General features: G+C 48.0%; 1 protein-coding gene across 1 annotated transcript in view; it reads right to left on the bottom strand.

Moving 5' to 3' along the window:
• Window positions 1–24,043, bottom strand: part of LOC126456052 (protein dissatisfaction) — a 63,694-nt gene extending 39,651 nt beyond the window's left edge. The window contains exons 1-2 of the mRNA XM_050091810.1: window positions 23,720–24,043; window positions 905–1,102 (exon numbers count right to left, since the gene is read on the bottom strand). Coding sequence (XP_049947767.1) covers window positions 905–1,102; window positions 23,720–24,043 — 522 coding nt within the window. The remainder of the gene's footprint in view (window positions 1–904; window positions 1,103–23,719) is intronic.
• Window positions 24,044–24,744: the final 701 nt, after the last annotated feature.

Raw genomic sequence — 24,744 nt, forward strand, 5'->3', positions numbered from 1 at the left:
ACGGGAGGATAAATATGTAGAGCGAAAAGTCCCGTAGGTTACCCGGCCTCATAGAGTTTCTAGACGATTTATCAATTTCGGTTTTTAGGGGAATTTAGTAAGACAGTGAGCGCATACGCAAAGAATACGATCGTTATGAGGTAACGCCCGATTGGTATGCAACACACCTCACGCACAGGTAACGTGGCTACGATGTTAACTGGCCAAAGATCTGGGAAAACTACCGAATTCTAAGCTTAGTTACAGTTGTCGATGGTAGCTAACGGTAGTTTTACAGCCTCGCATCCAGAAACACGTATGTATGACATGAGTATTGCTTCTGAGCAGGAACATCAACAGAAGACACCAGATGGACGGATAATCGCAGAAACTGTGTGTTCTGCCTTGACGTGGTTAGAGAACAGCTGGACCCCCACAAGTTACGCATTCGCAGCACAAATGTGGACAGGCACATGGAATCTATAGTAAACCAGAGGAGGGAATATGCAGGAAGCAAGTTGCACTAAACACCGACTGTTCTTTCCATTGCGTTGCAGAAGTTCATTGTATTCAAACTGCCGATCTTGTAATATTATTGATTATCGTCATAATCTGAAGACGGTAACATTGTGCTGTAACTGGCAACGTGGATGTCCGTAGTTGCTAAGCGATCTAGACAAAATAAGATGTTATGCCAACATTTGGAGTGTGTGCAAAATAGAAATGGCCTGGAAAATATTTCGTGCCCCTTAAGATAGACATCTCGACTACGCCATCCGCAGACGAGGCAGGTGATGCTAGTTGGGTTGCCTATACCTTAAGGTGCATACTTCCATTCGGCAACTTGTCAGCGCTTAAAGAAATAGCGGAGCATTTGGCAGGAGTTTCCCCTCTGGCTCAGGAATCGTGATCTCTCGCTCAGTACGCGTGTGTTGCCCGCTGCTGAGAGGCGTGTAGTAAAACTGGCGGGTGGTGGAGGCGGCGGCGGCGGCGGAGGCGGGCCATTTAACGAGTAAATAGCTGGCGGCGCCCGGTTAAGCCGCCGTAATGGAGGAGCGCCGCGCCTTCCGTTTGCCTGTGACACGGCGCGGTGCGGTGCCCGGGTCTGCTGCGGCTGCGGCAACTTGGGCAGGAATTAAAACAGTTTCACGGCTGGGCAGCGGCCTCGGGCCGCTAACCGGATTGGCGGCGAAGACTGCCTGCCGCGCTCTCCGCCTCGCTTCGATTGCCGGGTGGGAGCGCGGGACGGGCCGCCTCGGAAAATTATCATCCGGGCCGCGAACGCTAGGCCGATTACCGCCTTCTTTCTGCTCCCTCCCTCCCCCGCTGCCTCTGCCCGCGAACACGCGGCAGGAAACGCCGCTTACGTCCTCGTCTGATATTTACGCCACGTTTACGTCTCGTTGTGGGACATCCCTGCTGAACTTACATCCTACACCTCCTGAAAAAAGAATAATAAAACAATTAAAAAATAAAGCACCCAGAAAACTCTGTCGGAAGTCAGGGTAGTTTCGTGCACGAACACATCACTGGCAGGTGTGTAAGTGACTCGAGTTGAAAATCTTTGCCGGCCGGTGTGGCCGAGCGGTTCTAGGCGCTTCAGTTTGGAACCGCACTTCCGCTACGGTCGAAGGTTCGAATCTTGCCTCCGGCATGGATGTGTGTGATCTACATCTCCATCTACACTCCTGGAAATGGAAAAAAGAACACATTGACACCGGTGTGTCAGACCCACCATACTTGCTCCGGACACTGCGAGAGGGCTGTACAAGCAATGATCACACGCACGGCACAGCGGACACACCAGGAACCTCGGTGTTGGCCGTCGAATGGCGCTAGCTGCGCAGCATTTGTGCACCGCCGCCGTCAGTGTCAGCCAGTTTGCCGTGGCATACGGAGCTCCATCGCAGTCTTTAACACTGGTAGCATGCCGCGACAGCGTGGACGTGAACCGTATGTGCAGTTGACGGACTTTGAGCGAGGGCGTATAGTGGGCATGCGGGAGGCCGGGTGGACGTACCGCCGAATTGCTCAACACGTGGGGCGTGAGGTCTCCACAGTACATCGATGTTGTCGCCAGTGGTCGGCGGAAGGTGCACGTGCCCGTCGACCTGGGACCGGACCGCAGCGACGCACGGATGCACGCCAAGACCGTAGGATCCTACGCAGTGCCGTAGGGGACCGCACCGCCACTTCCCAGCAAATTAGGGACACTGTTGCTCCTGGGGTATCGGCGAGCACCATTCGCAACCGTCTCCATGAAGCTGGGCTACGGTCCCGCACACCGTTAGGCCGTCTTCCCCTCACGCCCCAACATCGTGCAGCCCGCCTCCAGTGGTGTCGCGACAGGCGTGAATGGAGGGACGAATGGAGACGTGTCGTCTTCAGCGATGAGAGTCGCTTCTGCCTTGGTACCAATGATGGTCGTATGCGTGTTTGGCGCCGTGCAGGTGAGCGCCACAATCAGGACTGCATACGACCGAGGCACACAGGGCCAACACCCGGCATCATGGTGTGGGGAGCGATTTCCTACACTGGCCGTACACCACTGGTGATCGTCGAGGGGACACTGAATAGTGCACGGTACATCCAAACCGTCATCGAACCCATCGTTCTACCATTCCTACACTGGCAAGGGAACTTGCTGTTCCAACAGGACAATGCACGTCCGCATGTATCCCATGCCACCCAACGTGCTCTAGAAGGTGTAAGTCAACTACCCTGGCCAGCAAGATCTCCGGATCTGTCCCCCATTGAGCATGTTTGGGACTGGATGAAGCGTCGTCTCACGCGGTCTGCACGTCCAGCACGAACGCTGGTCCAACTGAGGCGCCAGGTGGAAATGGCATGGCAAGCCGTTCCACAGGACTACATCCAGCATCTCTACGATCATCTCCATGGGAGAACAGCAGCCTGCTTTGCTGCGAAAGGTGGATATACACTGTACTAGTGCCGACATTGTGCATGCTCTGTTGCCTGTGTCTATGTGCCCGTGGTTCTGTCAGTGTGATCATGTGATGTATCTGACCCCAGGAATGTGTCAATAAAGTTTCCCCTTCCTGGGACAATGAATTCACGGTGTTCTTATTTCAATTTCCAGGAGTGTAAATCCATACACCGCAAGCCACCTGACGGTGTGCGGCGGAGGGTATCTTGAGTACCTCTATCGGTTATCCCTTCTATTCCAGTCTCGTATTGTTCGTGGAAAGAAGTATTGTCGGTATACCTCTGTGTGGGCTCTAATCTCTCTGATTTTATCCTCATGGTCTCTTCGCGAGATATACGTAGGAGGGAGCAATATACTGCTTGACTCCTCGGTGAAGTTATGTTCTCTAAACTTCAACAAAAGCCCGTACCGAGCTACTGAGCGTCTCTCCTGCAGAGTCTTCCGCTGGAGTTTATCTATCATCTCCGTAACGCTTTCGCGATTACTAAATGATCCTGTAACGAAGCGCGCTACTCTCCGTTGGATCTTCTCTATCTCTTCTATCAATCCCATCTGGTACGGATCCCACACTGCTTGAAGTGATGTCCTTAGGTTAGTTACGTTTAAGTAGTTCTAAGTTCTAGCGGACTGATCACCTCAGATGTTACGTCCCATAGTGCTCAGAGCCACTTGAAAATCTTTGTGACAGGTTGATCGGCCGCCAGCGTAGATTTGTGTCGATCGTGTTCAGTGTCGTTTCCACGTCTGATAGGATATACGAGGCGTATTCCGAAAGTGAGGTCCGATCGGTCGCGAAATGGAAACCACCACGAAAATCCGATAAAGCTTTACATAAGTGTGTTGGGCAGTGTCTGGTATGTCTGCTGATAGCGTCACATCTGTCTTTTCAGTTCTGACCGCACAGTGAGCATGTAAAGACGCCTAGAAAACAGTATCTCCCACCAAGTAGGAGTGCCCATGAGAGATTTCGCCTGATTTGATGCAGCCCGCACAACATAACTGTAATGCATTTTTTGGACAACATGGTTGTGGAGAGAAGCAGCGATTAGTATGAATAATCAATAATTCAGGAACAGTCTTAATCGCATTTAGCCGAAGTGGCCGTGCGGTTCTGGGCGCTACAGTCTGGAGCCGCGCGACCGCTACGGTCGCAGGTTCGAATCCTGCCTCGGGCATGGATGGGTGTGATGTCCTTAGGTTAGTTAGGTTTAATTAGTTCTAAGTTCTAGGCGACTGATGACCTCAGAAGTTAAGTCGCATAGTGCTCAGAGCCATTTGAACCATTTTAATCGCATTTATTATTGTTATAATACCGCCAACCGGTTTCAACCCGACGTAGGGGTCATCCTCTGGGCGTTTACACCATTGGTCGACTGCTGGTGGTGTCACTCCTGTCTACATAACGGCAGTTTCCTGACCCCTATGTCGGGTTGACACCGGTTGGCGGTATTATAACAATAATAAATGCAATTCAGACTGTTCTTGAATTATTGTAATGCATTTCCTTCTTCATGACAGTTCTCGGCCGCACTCTGCAGGGGCAATGAAGACGCCCCTGCAGCGTTGGTAAGTGTTTACCAACTATACAGCCCGTAATTGGCCCCCTCTGATTTTGATCTCTACTGAGATGAAGCGCTGGCTATGAAGTCAATGTTTCGGAACAGACAACGAACTGCAGATCATTGTAGAGAATGGGCGAAAAGTGCAGGCCGCTGCCTTCTATGACGGGAGTATTGGAAAGTTGGTACAACGCTACGACAAATGTCTCAGACTGAGAGGCGACTATGTACAGACGTTTCTGGAAGGTGTGGCTAACAATTACAAATAAAACACTTTTGATTTTCACTGTGGTTTCCATTTCGCAGCTGATCGGACCTTATTTTCGGAATACGCCTCGTACGAGGTGCCGGAAACAACGCCAGATGGGAGCCACGATTGTGAGGAACACGTAGATGCCATGTCTTCGTGTAAGATGTCATTATCAGCATCTGATACAGTTTGAAACTGGAGTCACTGTAGGTCTCTGCGTGGCCAGTGACTCGAATCCAGACTGGTGGCACATTGTGGTGTGACAGACGCTGATGCCGGCTGCTGTGGCCCAGTGGTTCAGTCCGGAACCGTGCTGCTGCTACAGTCGCAGGTTCGAATCCTGCCTCGGGCATGGATGTGTGTGACGTCCTTAGGTTAGTTAGGTTTAAGTAGTTCTAAGTCTAGGGGACTGATGACCTCAGATGTTAAGTCCCATAGTGCTTAAAGCCGTTTGAACCATTTGACAGACGCTGGTCCGATGTTCGACTACACTGAAGTCTGAACGGTGTCTGGCGCACTCGCCGCGAAGACTTCGGCCGACCAAGTCTGACCACCACACTGGAGGATCTCGGCGCGTTACGCATCAAGAGCATCATAAATCCTTCACGATGGGCCTTGCATCTGGGACGAATTATTGGTCTCCCTGCGAATTTTTTGTCATCCCACACCATTTGTCAGAGGCAAGAAACAGGCGGAGTAGCGATATATAGTCCCACGTACAGGCTACCATTCGCACCTCAACGCAAATGGCCGCGTCTGGACTGGTGCCGTGACCGGGAAGCATGGAGTGTTCAGCAATGAGACTGCACTGTGTTCAGCAGCACCCAGGATGATAGTAGCAGGCGACTATGGTGGGGCCTCGGGAGAGCTCTCCTTCCTCCAGTGTTTTGGAGAGACACAGAGTTTTAGAAAGCATCGCTCGTGCGAAACTCAGCTTGCCCTGTTCTCACATTGTATACCGAGAACCATGGAGGAAGGCCAACACGCAGACTGCATACTTCTAGATTTCCGGAAAGCATTTGACACGGTGCCCCATTGCAGGTTGTTAGCGAAGGTACGAGCATGTGGAATAAGTTCACAGATACACAATGTGATCCAAAGTATCCGGACACTCCAAAAACATACATTTTTCATATTAGGTGCACTGAGCTGCCACCTACTGCCAGGTACTCCACATCAGCGACCTCGGTAGCCAGGCTGAGAGAGCAGAATGGGGCGTTCTGTGGAAGTCACGGACTTCGAACGTGGTCAGCAGATTGGCTGTCACTTGTGTCATACGTCTGAACGCGAAATTTCCACACTCCTAAACGACCCTAGGTCCGCTGTTTGCGATGTGATAGTGAAGTGGAAACGTGAAGGGACACGTACAGCACGAAAGCGTACAGTCTGACCTCGTCTGTTGACTGTCAGAGACGGTCGACAGTTGAAGAGGGTCGTAATGTGTAATAGACAGACATCTATCCAGACCATCACACAGGTATTCTAAACTGCATCAGGATTCTCTTATGACAGTTAGGCGGGAGGTGAGAAAACTTGGATTTCATGGTCGAGCGGCTGCTCATAAGCCACACCTCACGCCGGTAAATGCCAAACGATTCCTCGCTTGGTGTAAGAAGCGTGAACATTGGGCGATTAAACAGTGGAAGAACGTTGTTCGGAGTGACGAATCACGGTACACAATGTGGCGATGCGACGGCAGGATGTGGGTATGGCGAAAGCCCGGTGAACGTCATCTGACAGAGTGTGTAGTGCCAACAGTAAAATCTGGAGGTAGTGGCGTTATGGTGTGGTCGCGCTTTTCAAGGAGGGGGCTTGCGCCCCTTGTTGTTTTGCGCGGCACTATCACGCCACAGGCCTACATTGATTTTTTAAGCATTTGTTTCCCATTGTTGGAGAGCATTTTGGGGATGGCGATTGCATCTTTCAACACGATCGAGCACCTGTTCGTAATGCACGGCCCGTGACGGAGTGGTTACATGACAGTAACATCCCTGTAATGGACTGGCCTGCACAGAGTCCTGACCTGAATCATATAGAACACCTTTGGGATGTTTTTGAACGCCGCCTTCGTGCCAGGCCGCACCGACCGACATCGATACCTCTCCTCAGTGCAGCACTCCGTGAAGAATAGGCTGCCATTCCCCAAGAAACCTTCCAGCGCCTGACTGAACGTATGCCTGCGAGAGTGGAAGCTGTCATCAAGGCTAAGGGTGGGTCAACACCATACTGAATTCCAACATTACCGATGGAGGGCGGCACGAACTTCTAACAAGGGAACCTCCCCATCTCACCCAACTCAGATTTAGTTATAAGTTGGCACAGTGGATAGGCCTTGAAAAACTGAACACACATCAATCGAGAAAACAGGAAGAAGTTGTGTGGAACTATGAAAAAATGAGCAAAATATATAAACTGAGTAGTCCATGTGGAAGATAGGCAACATCAAGGATAATATAAGTACTGGTGCGTCTTGGTCCCGTGGTTAGCGTGGGCAGCTGCGGAACGAGACGTCCTTGGTTCAAGTCTTCCCTCGAGTGAAAAGTTTAATTTTTTATTTTCACTTTATGTGACAAACTATTATGTTTTCATCAGTTTTTTGGGAGTGATTATCACATCCACAAAAAAACCTAAATCGGGCAAGGTATAAGAATCTTTTTACCCATCCGCCAAGTGTACAAGTTAGGTGGGTCGACAACAAATTCCTGTCATGTGACGCACATGCCGTCACCAGTGTCGTATAGAATATATCAGACGTGTTTTTCTGTGGAGGAATCGGTTGACCTATGACCTTGCGATAAAATGTTTTCGTTCCTTTCGTCTATTAATCGCACGGTTTTGCGGTGCGGTCGCAAAACACAGACACTAAACTTATTATAGTGAACAGTGACGTCAATGAACTAACGGACAGATCATAACTTTGCGAAAATAAAGAAAGTAAATTTTTCACCCGAGGGAAGTCTTGAACCAAGGACCTCTCGCTCCGTAGCAGCCCACGATAACCACGGGACCACGGCGCTAGTGCGTTTACAGTCTCCTTGATGTTGCCTATGTTGCACATGAACTACTCAGTTTGCATATTTTTCTTATTTTTTCATAGTTCCACACAACTCCTTCCTGTTTTATCGATTGATCTTTGTTCAGTTTTACAAGGCCTATCCTCTGTGCCAACTTATAACTAAATCTGAGGGGGGTGCGATGGGGAGGTTCCCTTGTAAGTCATTTTTGGGCAAGTGTCCGGATTCTTTTGATCACATAGTGTATGTGAGCGGCTCGAAGACTTCTGAAATAATTGAACCAGGTACGTTTTCCTCGGCGGCGAGTGTTCATCAGAGACAAGGGTATCGTCAGGCGTGCTCAAGGGAAGTGTGACAGGACCGCTGTTGTTCTCTATGTACAGGAATCATTTAATGCACAGGGTGGGCAGCAGTCTGCGGTTGTTTGCTGATGATGCCGTGGTGTACGGTAACGTGTCGAAGTTGAGTGACTGTAGGAGCATACAGGACGACTTAGACAAAATTTCCAGTTGGTGTGATGAGTGGAAGCTAGCTCTAAATCTGGAAAAATGTAAGAAATGCGGATGAGTAGGAAGAACAAACCTGTAATGTTCGGGTACAGTAATACTTGTGTCCAGCTTGACACAGTCACGTCTTTCAAATATCAGGGCGTAACTTTGCAAAGCGACATGAGGTGGAACGAGAGTGCGAGAACTGTGGTATGGAAGCCGAATTGTCGACTTCGGTTTATTTGGAGAATTTTAGGAAAGTGTGGTTCACCAGTAAAGAAGACCGCATACAGGACGCTGTTGCGATCTATTATTGAATGCTGCTCTAGTGTTTGGGATCCGTACCAGGTCGGATTGAAGGAAGACATCGAAGCAATTCAGAGGCGGGTTGATAGAGTTGTTGCCGATAGGTTCGGACAGCATGTTGGTGCTATTGAGATGCATCAGGGACCTAAATGGGAATCCCTGGAGGGAAGACGACGTTCTTTTCGAGAAACACTATTGAGAAAATTTAGAGAACCGGCATTTGAAGCTGACTGCCGAACGAGTCTACTGCCTCCAACATACACCGTGCGCAAGGACCACGAAGATAAGATACGAGAAATTAGGGCTTATACGTAGGCGTACAGACTGTCGTTTTTCCTCGCTGTATTTGCGAGTGGAACAAGAAGGAAAATGACAAGTAGTAGTGCAGGATACCCTCCGCCACGCACCGTGACTTGCGGAGTGTGTGTGTAGATGCAGACACAGCGGTTTTATGAAGCCTACGAGAAAGACAGGCCGCGGCACGTACGTCACGAAGGTAGTCCTGCGCTCGCTCACTCACTCAAATTAGCAGACAAACTACGTTTCTACACCTGTTAACTCGTAACTAGGCGTGTCCGTAAAAACGAAAACTGGATCTTCTACTGGATTCCGCTATTATGGTGTAAGCTTATTTGTCCGTCGCTGACATAGAAGACCGCAAACCTTCTTTCCTTCCCGTCTGGGACAGCTGTGCATTGACTAGAGTACACGTAAAGCTTACTGGGGCAGGGTAAATGCTAGCTACAATGAAGTCGATAATTCGATTGTACGAGGGCAGTTCAATAAGTAATGCAACACTTTTTTTTCTGAAATAGGGGTCGTTTTATTCAGCATTGAAATACACCAGGTTATTCCCCAATCTTTTAGCTACACAACACTATTTTTCAACGTAATCTCCATTCAATGCTACGGCCTTACGCCACCTTGAAATGAGGGCCTGTATGCCTGCGCGGTACCATTCCACTGGTCGATGTCGGAGCCAACGTCGTACTGCATCAATAACTTCTTCATCATCCGCGTAGTGCCTCCCACGGATTGCGTCCTTCATTGGGCCAAACATATGGAAATCCGATGGTGCGAGATCGGGGCTGTAGGGTGCATGAGGAAGAACAGTTCACTGAAGTTTTGTGAGCTCCTCTCGGGTGCGAAGACTTGTGTGAGGTCTTGCGTTGTCATGAAGAAGGAGAAGTTCGTTCAGATTTTTGTGCCTACGAACACGCTGAAGTCGTTTCTTCAATTTCTGAAGAGTAGCACAATACACGTCAGAGTTGATCGTTTGACCATGGGGAAGGACATCGAACAGAATAACCCCTTCAGCGTCCCAGAAGACTGTAACCATGACTTTACCGGCTGAGGGTATGGCTTTAAACTTTTTCTTGGTAGGAGAGTGGGTGTGGCGCCACTCCATTGATTGCCTTTTTGTTTAAGGTTCGAAGTGATTAACCCATGTTTCATCGCCTGTAACAATCTTTGACAAGAAATTGTCACCCTCAGCCACATGACGAGCAAGCAATTCCGCACAGATGGTGCTCCTTTGCTCTTTATGGTGTTCGGTTAGACAACGAGGGACCCAGCGGGAACAAACCTTTGAATATCCCAACTGGTGAACAATTGTGACAGCACTACCAACAGAGATGTCAAGTTGAGCACTGAGTTGTTTGATGGTGATCCGTCGATCATCTCGAACGAGTGTGTTCGCACGCTCCGCCATTGCAGGAGTCACAGCTGTGCACGGCCGGCCCGCACGCGGGAGATCAGACAGTCTTGCTTGACCTCGCGGCGATGATGACACACGCTTTGCCCAACGACTCACCGTGCTTTTGTCCACTGCCAGATCACCGTAGACATTCTGCAAGCGCCTATGAATATCTGAGATGCCCTGGTTTTCCGCCAAAAGAAACTCGATCACTGCCCGTTGTTTGCAACGCACATCCGTTACAGACGCCATTTTAACAGCTCCGTACAGCGCTGCCACCTGTCGGAAGTCAATGAAACTATACGAGACGAAGCGGGAATGTTTGAAAATATTCCACAAGAAATTTCCGGTTTTTTCAACCAAAATTGGCCGAGAAAAAAAATGTGTTGCATTACTTATTGAACTGCCCTCGTAATATTGAAATTTTAATTTGATATCCCCCACAACTGACAAAATTTACAAAAAGAAAAATGCGAATTTCTTTGTCCACCCACACACTCCTGAGAATGGCACATTAACAATTTGCAATTACGCGCCCCTGTTACCGGCAGCTACGTTGATAAATACTCGGCACCTCGCAAGGATAACTACCATATCAAGAATATTAGGTAAGTTGTTGGAAGTGGTTAAGCATTGGTGAAAATGTCGCTTCTGAGCGCACAAAGAGCTCTAACCGCAGAACTCTGCACGGAACACGTGTTGGTAGTGCTGCGATACAGATCGTATAGCTCCCTTCGAAGACGACGGCCGAGACGCCAAGTCCGTACCGCTCGATGGCTGAAGGCGAAGTCCACCCTCTCCACAATTCTCCCGTCTCCCACGCGTACGAAAACGCGGCGGAAGAATACTCAGTCTCGGCCAATGTCGAACGCTCTATCATCGCCGAAATCCCTGACTTTTTGGTCACCTGGTATTTAGTACCCTTCTTAGGAAGGTTCTAACAATCGCGTTATTTGCGAGTGTCAACAAGATGCGTGCAGCGTATTGCTGTGATCATGTGGTTCATGGTAGCTGCACAAAAAAAAAGGTATGACATCAGCATAACAATATGCATCTTACATCTTATTGTTGACACTCGCAAATAACGCTATTGTCATGATATTCTGAAGGAGGGCACTAAGCACTTGAAACTTGATATCAACCTTAATTTCTTTCCTGCAAGTGGCTGCTGATTATTGCACCGTACCGTCGTGTGCGACAGGCGAGTAAGTGCTACTGTAGCGGTACAGTACGACAGCACAGCCGCCTGAGCACCGAGCGGAATGGCACGCGCTACGCCCCTCCCAGTCGGGGATGAGGGGGGCGCGGCCGCTCGCCAGACGCGAGGGGCTGCCTGGCTGCCTGTCAGGAGCAGCGGGCGAGGCGGCGGCCCAGCTGCTGCTCTGTGCGCGCACAATGACTGAATGTTGACGTGTAACGGGCTGTTTGAACCACAGTGACGATAACCAGTACAAGATACGGCACAGCTAGATGAGAAACAGTGTGCGTGCCAGACAAAAACGCTCTTCGAGACAAAACCACTGAACCCATGTCGAATACCATGGCATAATTAGTTTAGCAGATACACAGTGAAAAAGAAGTATTTCTTATCGCAAAGTTACATAAATAATAACTTTTATTCCACTATTCATGAGCGTATTTTAGTTCTGTCGTCGCAACTACAAGAAAATATGTGATTTTTTTTTCCCACCAGAGACGTTTCGCTTTATTAAGGTAAAGAATCATCAGTGGTCTCTAATTAAAGATATTGATTTGGAGAGAGGGCGCCAAACAGTGAGGTCATTCGTTCCAGCGATTAGGGAAAGATGAGAAAGCAAGACAGACGTGCCCTTTCAAAGCAGCCATCCCGGCATTTATACGAAGCGATTTAGGGAAATCACGGAAAACCTAAATCAGGATGGCCGGATGCGAGTCTGAACCGTCATCCTCTCGAATTTGAGGGCAGTGTGCTAACCACTACGCCACCACACTAGGTAGCTATGTCCATAAGTTTTGCACGCAATGTGTATATAGAAATTGATTATACACTACTGGCCATTAAAATAGCTACATCACGAAGATGACGTGCTACACACGCGAAATTTAACCGACAGGAAGAAGATGCTTTGATATCGAAATGATTAGCTTTTCAGAGCATTCACACAAGGTTGGCGCCGGTAGCGACAGCTACAACGTGCTGACATGAGGAAAGTTTCCAACCGATTTCTTATACACAAACAGCAGTTGACCGGCGTTGCCTGGTGAAACGTTGTTGTGATGCCTCGTGTAAGGAGCAGAAATGCGTACCATCATGTTTCCGACTTTGTTAAAGGTCGAATTGTAGCCTATCGCGATTGCGGTTTATCGTATCGCGACATTGCTGCTCGCGTTGGTCGAGATCCAATGACAGCAGACTATGGAATCGGTGGGTTCAGGAGGCTAATACGGAACGCCAAGCTGGATCCCAATGGCCTCATATCACTAGCAGTTGAGATGACAGGCATCTTATCCGCATGGCTGCAATAGATCGTGCAGCCACGTCTCGATCCCTGAGTCAACAGACGGGGACGTTTCCAAGACAACAACCATTTGCACGAACAGTTCAACGACGTTTGCACCAGCATGGACTATCAGCTCGGAGACCACGGCTGCGGTTACCCATGACGCTGCATCACAGACAGGAGCGCCTGCGATGGTGTACTCAACGACGAACCTGGGTGCACGAATGGCAAAACGTCATTTTTTTCGGATGAATCCAGGTTCTGTTTACTGCATCATGATGATCGCATCCGTGTTTGGTGACATCGCGGTGAACGCACATTGGAAGCGTCTATTCGTCATCGCCATACTGGCGTGATGGTATGGGGTTCCATTGGTTACACGTCTCGGGTCACCTCTTGTTCGCATTGACGGCACTTTGAACAGTGGACGTTACATTTCAGATGTGTTACGACCCGTGGCTCCACCCTTCATTCGATCCCTGCGAAACCCTACACTTCAGCAGGATAATGTACGACCGCATGTTGCAAGTCCTGTACGGTTCTTTGTGGATACAGAAAATGTTCGACTGCTGCCCTGGCCAGCAAATTCTCCAGATCTCTCACCAACTGAAAACGTCTGGTCAATGGTGGCCGAGCAACTGGATCGTCACATTACGCCAGTCACTACTCTTGATGAACTGTGATATCGTGTTGAAGCTACATGGGCAGCTGTGCGTGTACACACCATCGAAGCTCTGTTTGACTCAATGCCCAGGCGTATGATGGCCGTCATTACGGCCAGATGTGGTTGTTCTCGGTACTGATTTCTCAGGATCTATGCACCCAAATTGCGTGAAAATGTAACCACATGTCAGTGAAGGCCGTCATTACGGCCAGATGTGGTTGTTCTCGGTACTGATTTCTCAGGATCTATGCACCCAAATTGCGTGAAAATGTAACCACATGTCAGTTCTAGTATAATATATTTGTCCAATGAATAGCCGTTTATGATCTGCATTTCTTCTTGGTGTAGCAGTTTTAATGGCCAGTAGTGTACGTGTTTTTTTCCCCCAGAGACGTTTCGCTTTATTAAGGTAAAGAATCATCAGTGGTCTCAAATTAAAGATGTTTATTTCGGGGGAGGGGACCAAGCAGTGAGATCATCCGTCCCAGTGATTTGGGAAGGATGGGAAAGCAAGACAGTCGTGCCCTTTCAAAGCAACCATCCCGGCATTTGTACGAACGATTTAGGGAAATCACAGGAAACCTAAATCAGGATGGCCGGACCCGCGTCTGAGCCGTCATCCTCCCGAATGTGAGCGCAGTGAGATTACCACTGCGCCACCATGCTTGGTAGCTAGTTTCGTCCTTTAGTTTTGCACGCAAGTGTATATAGAAATTGATTATAATTGAAGTTTCAAAACAGTTTAAAAAAGCACCGCCACTCAGAATAATTTCAAATTCAAAGGAATATTATTGCACGAGGAAAACATTTTGGGAAGAAAAAAAATTTACGAAAATTTTCCGACTACATGGGCTGTAAAGGCGATACGTAAATGGGGTCGGCTGCAAAAGACTCAAGAATCCCAATATGTCGGCTATGGTGTGAGGTTCTCATACCAACAGTACTCTGCAGTGTGCATGAGCGCACAACTCTGGCATTCAGCAGCTGTGCCACTGGAAATTGGGTAACATCCACCACTACAATTTCGCACCATTTGGGATGGGAAAAATCGGTTTTTAATTGTCCTGAGGCCAAAACGCCATAAAAAGCAACAATGAAATCTGTTTTCATTTGTAGCGAGGCAAAAAAAAGCCGCATAAAAGCAATAATGAGATGGTTCTTTAGCTGTCGTGAGACTAACGCAAGGCACAGTTTTCTGCCACAAGTTGAAATCGCGAAACAGGATGTTCCCGTAACAGATCAGAATGTCCCAAGTGTGACGTTCAGAGCGCGTTGCGCAATGGGTGCCGTCAATGCAGCTACGTTTGTAGTCGGAGGACTGAACACCACGTCTTTCAAACAATCACACAGCCATAAGTCACACGCAAGCTGGGGTAATTTGGACGGCCAGGCTGCAGCGACATCACAGCTGATAATTCTAGCCTTTCCAAAATGTCTCTGCAGGAGCAGCTTCACTGGCTGTGCAATGTGCATAGGAACGCCATCTTGCATTAAAAAGGTCTTATCCATGTAAGGTGCCAGGACATCGGTACTTACGCGTTAGCTTACCGACATTAGTATTAATAATAAAGGGACTGGTAAGGGCATCAGATCATGACTCTATTGAATTATGATAAACATGAGGCACTCTCGACCAGTATTCCCTGCATGTATGCATGATTAAGTCACTAACTTAAAGTGTTGGTGAAAAGTGTCGGAAGTTGAGAATTGTGGAATATAAAGTCTGCAGCTGGCCGTAGCTCGCAGTGCTGCCGTGGGCGGCCGCTATCGGTCACTGGAAACGCGGGACAATACGGCGCTTTTCGGGATAGCCCGGCATCCCGAGCCACCTGTGCTGGGCAACTCGTGGCGAAGGCGGGAATTTCGTTTGCCTAGGGGCGTTATGATCTACTCGATCGTTGGGCAGATCTCAGAAATGCCGTTGGAGGAATTTCGGCGATGATAGAGCGTTCGACATTGGCCGGAACTGAGTATTCTTCGACGCGTTTTCGTACGCGTGGGAAACGAGAGAATTGTGGAAAGGGTAGACTTCGCCTTCAGCCATCGAGCGGTACCGACTTGGAGACGGCGTCTCGGCCATCGTCTTCGAAGGGAGACATATGGTCTGTATTGCAGCACTGCACCTACGCGTGTTCCGTGCAGAGTTCTGCGGTTAGAGCTCTTTGTGCGCTCAGAAGCGACATTTTCACCAATGCTTAACCACTTCCAACAACTTACCTAATATTCTTGATATGGCAGTTATCCTTGCGAGGTGCCGAGTATTTATCAATGTAGCTGCCGGTAATAGGGGCGCGTAATTGCAAATTGTTAACGTGCCATTCTCAGGAGTGTGTGGGTGGACAAAGAAATTCACATTTTTTTGTAAATTTTGTCAGTTGTGGGGGATATCAAATTAAAATGCCAGTTTGACAATCGAATTATTGACTTCATTGTTGCTAGCATTTACCCTGTCCCAGCACGCTTTACATGTACTCTAATCACTGTACAGCTTGCCCAGATGGGAAGGAAAGAAGGTTTGCGGTCTTCTATGTCAGCGACGGACAAATAAGTTTACACCCAGACGTCGACAGCGTTGAAAGATTGGAATGGGTTGGCGCGCAGAAGACTCTTACAGCATTTACCGGTGACGGTACAGATGACAAGACATGCAGGGTTCATCTCCTCGAATAAATACGGCCCTACGATAAGCGACGCCGTCAAGCTGCAGCACACAGTCATCTTTATACAACAAAGTGGTACTAGTAGATGTGCGTGCGGATTTTCCGTTGCCCATTGCTGTGGCCGCACACTTTGGACATCGTAGCGCCTACTGCATCGGCATCCCACTTTACGTCCAACCATCACGGGATGCCTGCATCACAGGGTGTATCGTCACCACGAAAACCTACGTCGTCTGGGTTCTAAAACAAAGACTTACCGGCGACCACAACACAACACACACACCACCAGGTCTCCAGCAACGGCCGCCAAGGACCACTACCAGTTCGCGGAGCCTGCAGAACAGCTTCACCAGAGGTCGTAGCTAGCCTAGGAACTACTTTGCTACGCCAGGCACATGATCGCAAATAGTTCCAGCAGATACATCCGGCGACGCACTGCCAGGAAAAGGGAGTTCGATGCACCACTCGCAGAGCAGCCACGGCCAGACGCCTCTTCTAGCTGGCCGATCTCTTGGTATAGTCGACGAACCTGTTGACGTTGTAGAACACCTACTTCTACAAGGTTACTCTGCAATTCACACTTAAGTGCCTGGCAGAGGGTAGAACTGTTTGTGTTCGTTCCCCGTGAAGAGTCAGGTCTTTTTTATTATTATTTGTTATCCGCAGTTGGGGTTCAGTCTGTTGTTCTTTTGGATATTGTGTTATTGTTTGGGTGAGTCCAATAAATTGTTTCCGGACTTTTTTTTCTTTCTCTCATGTCTATTCTGCTAGTGCAGATACTTCACCTATATTCTGAAATTCTGTGTACTGACGTGTCCTCTATAATCAAAATGGGCTTCGTCTGCGTACAGTGTTCCATGGACATTTGTTATCCACTTGCGAGCAAGAAAGTCCAGAGAGAACGTTTGTCTTGTTGACATATCAGCAGGAAGCAAATCCTGAGCGAGGGTGATTTTGCACGGATAGCAACGCACGATGTTTGGTAGGATTTTACGCACCGTGCTCGGAGGCTTGTCCAACAACTTGGCTCCCTGTGCCACATTGCACTTCAGAAAATCCTGTCTCTTCGAATTCTGTAATCATTTTCTCCAGACCCTTAGCAGACATCGGACCAATGCGCTTTTTATTTTTTATTTTTTTCGTACCCCTGAGTGACCGGAACTTCTGCAAGGCTACTGGCGCACGGTCACCGTTATTGTAAAAGAGCTTTAACCAGCAGCGCTTGGTCTTTCATGGACACTGGCATGTTGGACGTCTCGGACGCAAAACCGAGGAACAACAGTGTTTGTGTCAAATCTATTTGTCAAATTTTGCTTGTTTTTGTTCCATTTGATCCATGACACTTTCCCCGGCGTCAATAATACGTGATCTGAATACGCACAGACATCAATGTGTTGGTTTTATTTCCTCTGTGTGGAACAGTTTTCCCACAAACTCGTCACATAACGTAGTAACTGATGTTTTCTGCACAGACTTAACTGCAGCACCACGTGCAGTACGTCTTTCAGTACACGCTTCCACACTTGAACACCTGAGCTCCTTACCAGTGGAAAATAAGCATTACTGTATCACTCTAGCCATATCTACTTGGAGGTGCTAACCAACGTAAAAACAGACCACTCGTAATAGCTATATTTATTAGTCTTCAGATGAAGTAAAAATGATGTAATGCTGTTCAGTATGCCATCCTCAGTCACCAATAGAAGTATCTGCACTTATACCTGTTACAACCTGTTTGTAAATATATATACAGGGTGTACATGAATTCCGGGAACACTTTCAATTATTTATTGCACAAGAACCAAACGTTGTACAGATATCACACATATGTCATTTTTAAGAGAAACCCTGAAAGTTTTTTTTTTCTTGTATACCGTCACAGTGTAGTTTAGTAATTTGCTGATAGTCAGCGCTAGTAGCAAACATGGCGAGTTCAGGTGCGGAGCGAGCTTTCTGTGTGTTGGAGTCCGACAAAAACAAGTGTGCTTCAGCTGTTCAACGGATGTTTAGAACCAAGTACGGTAAGGAGCCGCCAACAAGGAAGGCCATTTACCACTGGCACTACAAATTCGTTACGACGTGCCAGTGAGAGACATTCATAAGGGGTCCAAAGAAATCGGTGCGTCGTGCATTCCGTGAACTCGACATGGCTCCAATGACAGTGTGGAAAGTCCCGCGACAGAAGCTGTCTATGAAACCATTCAAACTGGAGCTAGTGCAGAAGCTCAATGACGACGACAAAGACAAGTGTTTTGTTGAGTTTTGTTCGCAGTTGCAACAATTGAATGAGGATGAGGATGGAATTGTTGATTACTTAATTTTTAGCGACGTAGCCACTTTTCACACTAATGGGAAAGTGAACAGGCATAATCATCGAATCCGGGGTACAAAGCATCCACACAAATGCATTGAATTTCAGCGTGATTCCCCAACGGTAAATGGTTTTTGTGCTTTCTCACGTCGAAAACTGTACGGGCCCTTCCTCTTCGCCGAGAGCGCTGTCGCTGGATATTCCTACTTGGACATGTTGCAGGAATGGCTCATGCCTCAAATGCAATCGGACTCTCCGTTCATCTTTCAGCAGGATGGGACTCCACCCCATTTTCATCGTGAAGTTCGTGGGTACCTGAACACGGAGCTGCCGCATCGATGGATCGGCCGTGCTACAGAAGGGGGCAGCTGTTTCATGAAATGGCCTCCCGATCACCAGATCTCACCCCGTGTGACTTTTTTCTGTGGGGACACATTAAAGATCTGGTGTACGTCCCACCTCTACCACGTGATGTAGCAGAGCTCCGGGAGAGAATACGGGAACTGACTGCCATGCTGGGACAGGTATGGCGAGAATTCGATTACCCTATTGACGTCTGCCGGGTCACTCATAGTTCGCATATCGAATGTTTGTAAAAAAAGCTTTCAGTGTTTCTCTTCAAAATGCAATATGTGTGACATCTGTACAATGTTTAGTTCTTATGCAATAAATAATCAAAATGTTTTAGCCGAACGTTGTAGGCGGCGAAGAGGGTCACCCATTACTACTGATCGCCGTGACCTTGAACGTGAATTTCAAGGTGATTTGGAGGTTAAAGTGACTTTTTAAGATGGCGAAACCTGATAAGATATGGAAAGAGGGCTAATTTTATGTATGAAATGACACATTATTCCATTATTTAAGCTAATGACAAAGTCGAATGGCGGTCAAATAAGAAAATACGTTTTCAGTCCCAGTAAGGATTAACTCTCGGATTGAGGAGGGGTGTAGTAAAATACAATGTTAGATACTACATGGAAGGGACATAAGGGGTCACGTATCATTACCAATAACTATAATGTTTAATATCGGTGGACATTCGAAGGTTGAGATTTGTTTCATGAAAACCTCTGTTTGCGACGCCGGGTTTGGAAAGAGCGAGAAGAGATTGGAACTTTAAGTTTTAATTAACTTATTTATTAGCAAACAAAATTACATGACAACATATAAATGTTATTTGAACATTTGTAAGACAGAACAAGGATAATTAAAACGTAGATCATTGATTTAAAAGTCGTTGAGTAAGTCCCGTCGATCTCATTCTGCGGGATGTGCGTTCCAATTCGTTTCCAACATTGTGTTTTGTTGTATCCGTCCTCTATTCCGAATTAATTCCCACAACTGAAAACGTATTTGCTTAGTTGACCTTCATTGTTCCTTCCCATGACCTTGAATAACATATCATTTTATACGCAAAATTTGCCGCTCTTTTGAAATATTAAATCAACCACTAGGATTCCCATTAAAAAAAATCACTTTAACCTCCGAATCACCTTGAAAAATGACGTTCAAGGTCACAGCCATCAGCAGGTTTGTGTGACCCTCTTTGTTTTCTGCAATTTTTACCTAAAACAGTTTTCTGTATCTCATCTCTGTCCCGAGTTAGTCCCCATTACGAACTGAAATGGTCCACCATTGTATATATACACATACATACATACATACATATACACTCCTGGAAATTGAAATAAGAACACCGTGAATTCATTGTCCCAGGAAGGGGAAACTTTATTGACACATTCCTGGGGTCAGATACATCACATGATCACACTGACAGAACCACAGGCACATAGACACAGGCAACAGAGCATGCACAATGTCGGCACTAGTACAGTGTATATCCACCTTTCGCAGCAATGCAGGCTGCTATTCTCCCATGGAGACGATCGTAGAGATGCTGGATGTAGTCCTGTGGAACGGCTTGCCATGCCATTTCCACCTGGCGCCTCAGTTGGACCAGCGTTCGTGCTGGACGTGCAGACCGCGTGAGACGACGCTTCATCCAGTCCCAAACATGCTCAATGGGGGACAGATCCGGAGATCTTGCTGGCCAGGGTAGTTGACTTACACCTTCTAGAGCACGTTGGGTGGCACGGGATACATGCGGACGTGCATTGTCCTGTTGGAACAGCAAGTTCCCTTGCCGGTCTAGGAATGGTAGAACGATGGGTTCGATGACGGTTTGGATGTACCGTGCACTATTCAGTGTCCCCTCGACGATCACGAGTGGTGTACGGCCAGTGTAGGAGATCGCTCCCCACACCATGATGCCGGGTGTTGGCCCTGTGTGCCTCGGTCGTATGCAGTCCTGATTGTGGCGCTCACCTGCACGGCGCCAAACACGCATACGACCATCATTGGCACCAAGGCAGAAGCGACTCTCATCGCTGAAGACGACACGTCTCCATTCGTCCCTCCATTCACGCCTGTCGCGACACCACTGGAGGCGGGCTGCACGATGTTGGGGCGTGAGCGGAAGACGGCCTAACGGTGTGCGGGACCGTAGCCCAGCTTCATGGAGACGGTTGCGAATGGTTCTCGCCGATACCCCAGGAGCACAGTGTCCCTAATTTGCTGGGAAGTGGCGGTGCGGTCCCCTACGGCACTGCGTAGGATCCTACGGTCTTGGCGTGCATCCGTGTGTCGCTGCGGTCCGGTCCCAGGTCGACGGGCACGTGCACCTTCCGCCGACCACTGGCGACAACATCGATGTACTGTGGAGACCTCACGCCCCACGTGTTGAGCAATTCGGCGGTACGTCCACCCGGCCTCCCGCATGCCCACTATACGCCCTCGCTCAAAGTCCGTCAACTGCACATACGGTTCACGTCCACGCTGTCGCGGCATGCTACCAGTGTTAAAGACTGCGATGGAGCCCCGTGTGCCACGGCAAACTGGCTGACACTGACGGCGGCGGTGCACAAATGCTGCGCAGCTAGCGCCATTCGACGGCCAACACCGCGGTTCCTGGTGTGTCCGCTGTGCCGTGCGTGTGATCATTGCTTGTACAGCCCTCTCGCAGTGTCCGGAGCAAGTATGGTGGGTCTGACACACCGGTGTCAATGTGTTCTTTTTTCCATTTCCAGGAGTATATATATATATATATATATATATATATATATATATATATATATATATATATATATATTTATGGTGGTCGTGTCCGGGCCAAATATCTCACGAAATAAGCGCCAAACGAAGAAATTACAAAGAACGAAACTTGTCTAGCTTCAAGGGCGAAACCAGATGGCACTATGGTTGGCCCGCTAGATGGCGCTGACATAGATCAAACAGATATCAACTGGGTTTTTTTTAAATAGGAACCACCACTTTTTATTACATATTCGTGTAGTACATAAAGAAATATGAATGTTTTAGTTAGACCACCTTTTTTTTCTTTGTGGTAGATGGCGCTGTAATAGTCACAAACATATGGCTCACAATTTTAGACGAACAGTTGGTAACAGGTAGGTTTTTTAAATTAAAATACAGAACGTAGGTCTGTTTGAACATTTTATTTCGGTTGTTCCAATGTGATACATGTACCTTTGTGAACTTATCACTTCTGAGAACGCATGCTGTTACAGCGTGATTATCTGTAAATACCAAATTAATGCAATAAATGCTCAAAATGATGTCCGTCTACCTCAATGCATTTGGCAATACGTGTAACGACATTCCTCTCAACAGCGATTAGTTCGCCTTCCGTAATGTTCGCACAGGCATTGAGAATGCGCTGATGCATGTTGTTAGGCGTTGTCGGTGGATCACGATAGCAAATATCCGTCAACTTTCCCCACAGAAAGAAATCCGGGGACGTCACATCCGGTGAACGTGCGGGCCATGTTATGGTGCTTCGACGACCAATCCACCTGTAATGAAATATGCTATTCAATACCGCTTCAACCGCTCGCGAGCTATGTGCCGGACATCCATCATGTTGGAAGTACATCGCCATTCTGTCATGCAGTGAAACATCTTGTAGTAACATCGGTAGAACGTTACGTAGAAAATCAGCATACATTGCAACATTTAGATTGCCATCGATAAAATGGGGGCCAGTTATCCTTCCTCCCATAATGCCGCACCATGCATTAACCCGTCAAGGTCGCTAGTGTTCCACTTGTCGCACCCATCGTCGATTTTCCCTTGCCCAATAGTGCATATTATGCCAGTTTACATTAATGTCGGTGAGTGACGCTTCGTCGCTAAATAGAACGCGTGCAAAAATGTGTCATCGTCCCGTAATTTCTCTTGAGCCCAGTGGCAGAACTGTACACGACGTTCAAAGTCGTCACCATGCAATTCCTGGTGCATAGAAATTTGGTACGGGTGCAATCAACGTTGATGTAGCATTCTCGACACCGACGTTTTCGAGATTCCCGATTCTTGCGCAATTTGTCTGCTACTGACGTGCGGATTAGCCGCAACAGCAGCTAAAACACCTACTTGGGCATCATCATTTGTTGCAGGTCGTGGTTGACGTTTCACATGTGGCTGAATACTTTCTGGTTCCTTAAATAATGTAACTATCCGGCGAACAGTCCGGACACTTGGATGATGTCGTCCAGGATACCGAGCAGCATACATAGCACACGCCCGTTGGGCATTTTGATCACAATAGCCATGCATCAACACGATATCGACGTTTTCTGCAATTGGTAAACGGTCCATTTTAACACGGGTAATGTATCACGAAGCAAATACCGACTGCACTGGCGGAATGTTACGTGATACCACGTACTTATGCGTTTGTGACTATTACAGCGCCACCTATCACAAAGCGAAAAAAGTGGTCCAACTAAAACATTTATATTTCTTTAGGTACTAAACGAATATGTAATAAAAAAGTGGGGGTTCCTATTTTTAAAAAATCGGAGTTGATGTCCGTTTGACCTATGGCAGCGCTATTTAGCGGGACAACCATAGCGCCATCTGGTTTCCCCCTTCAAGCTAGACACGTTTCGCTCTTTGTAGTTTTTTCGTTTGACGCGTATTTCGTGAGATTTGGCGCGGTCACTAACAATGGGCAACCCTGTATGTATATATATATATATATATATATATATATATATATATATATATATATATATATATATGCGCGCCAGTGTTTACTGTTAATCAGTCGTACGTCAGTTGGTAAGGAACAGCTGTCGTGCTCGACACTCGTGTATATAGTGGCAACGCTGCGAGACATCGGTCACACTTGCGATCTCGTGTAGACGCTCTGCTTTTTGCGCTGACAGAGTTCACTCGCTGTACCCGATAAGAGACTCGAGACGAGTTCGGAGATGACGTCGCAGGACCCGCTGGAGAGTGTAAAGCGACAATACAGGACTCGTCTGTGGTCTGCGCTATTAGAAACACTGTCCTTGAAGCAGAACGTCGTGACAAGTGCAGACGTGGTGTGGCAGATGACGTGAGGTGGTGAGGCGCAGCGGCTGTGGCCGGCGTCACCACCGCGGCAGAGAGCCAGGGCGGGGCGAGGTGCGAAATCCCCTCCTGCCCTCTGCCCTCTGCTCACGCGCCGTGATCGGCCTGGGCCGTGAGTCACGGCGCGGCGGGCCGTGGGAGGCGCCGGCTGCGGCTGCCAGCCCGGGGCGGCCCACGCCGTTAATTCGCAACACGCGACGCAGCCGCCACCCGACTGCTCTGGATCTGCCTCGCCGCGCCACTCAAGTGTCTCCATCTCTGCGTAACTGCTGCAACCAGCGCACGTTTGAAAGTCCTCATTTCTACTCATCGCACTACCCCTATTGCGGGTTGTTACATTGGACTCATAGACAGCTTTCTGCAGGACAGCAAACTGTATGTCCGAGTCGACAATAAAAATTCCGAAATGAAACTGATCTCCGCAGGAATTCCGCAGGGCTCTGTCATTTCGCCTCTGCTTTTCAACTTATATACAGAGTGTTACAAAAAGGTACGGCCAAACTTTCAGGAAACATTCCTCACACACAAAGAAAGAAAATATGTTATATGGACATGTGTCCGGAAAGGCTTACTTTCCATGTTAGAGCTCATTTTATTACTTCTCTTCAAATCACATTAATTATGGAATGGAAACTCACAGCAACAGAGCGTACCAGCGTGACTTCAAACACTTTGTTACAGGAAATGTTCAAAATGTCCTCCGTTAGCGAGGATACATGCATCCACCCTCCGTCGCATGGAATCCCTGATGCGCTGATGCAGCCCTGGAGAATGGCGTATTGTATCACAGCCGTCCACAATACGAGCACGAACAGTCTCTGCATTTGGTACCGGGGTTGCGTAGACAAGAGCTTTCAAATGCCCCCCATAAATGAAAGTCAAGATGGTTGAGGTCAGGAGAGCGTGGAGGCCATGGAATTGGTCAGCCTCTACCAATCCATCGGTCACCGAATCTGT

Source organism: Schistocerca serialis, chromosome 1, assembly GCF_023864345.2.
Source record: "Schistocerca serialis cubense isolate TAMUIC-IGC-003099 chromosome 1, iqSchSeri2.2, whole genome shotgun sequence".
Taxonomy (NCBI): Eukaryota; Metazoa; Arthropoda; class Insecta; order Orthoptera; family Acrididae; genus Schistocerca; species Schistocerca serialis.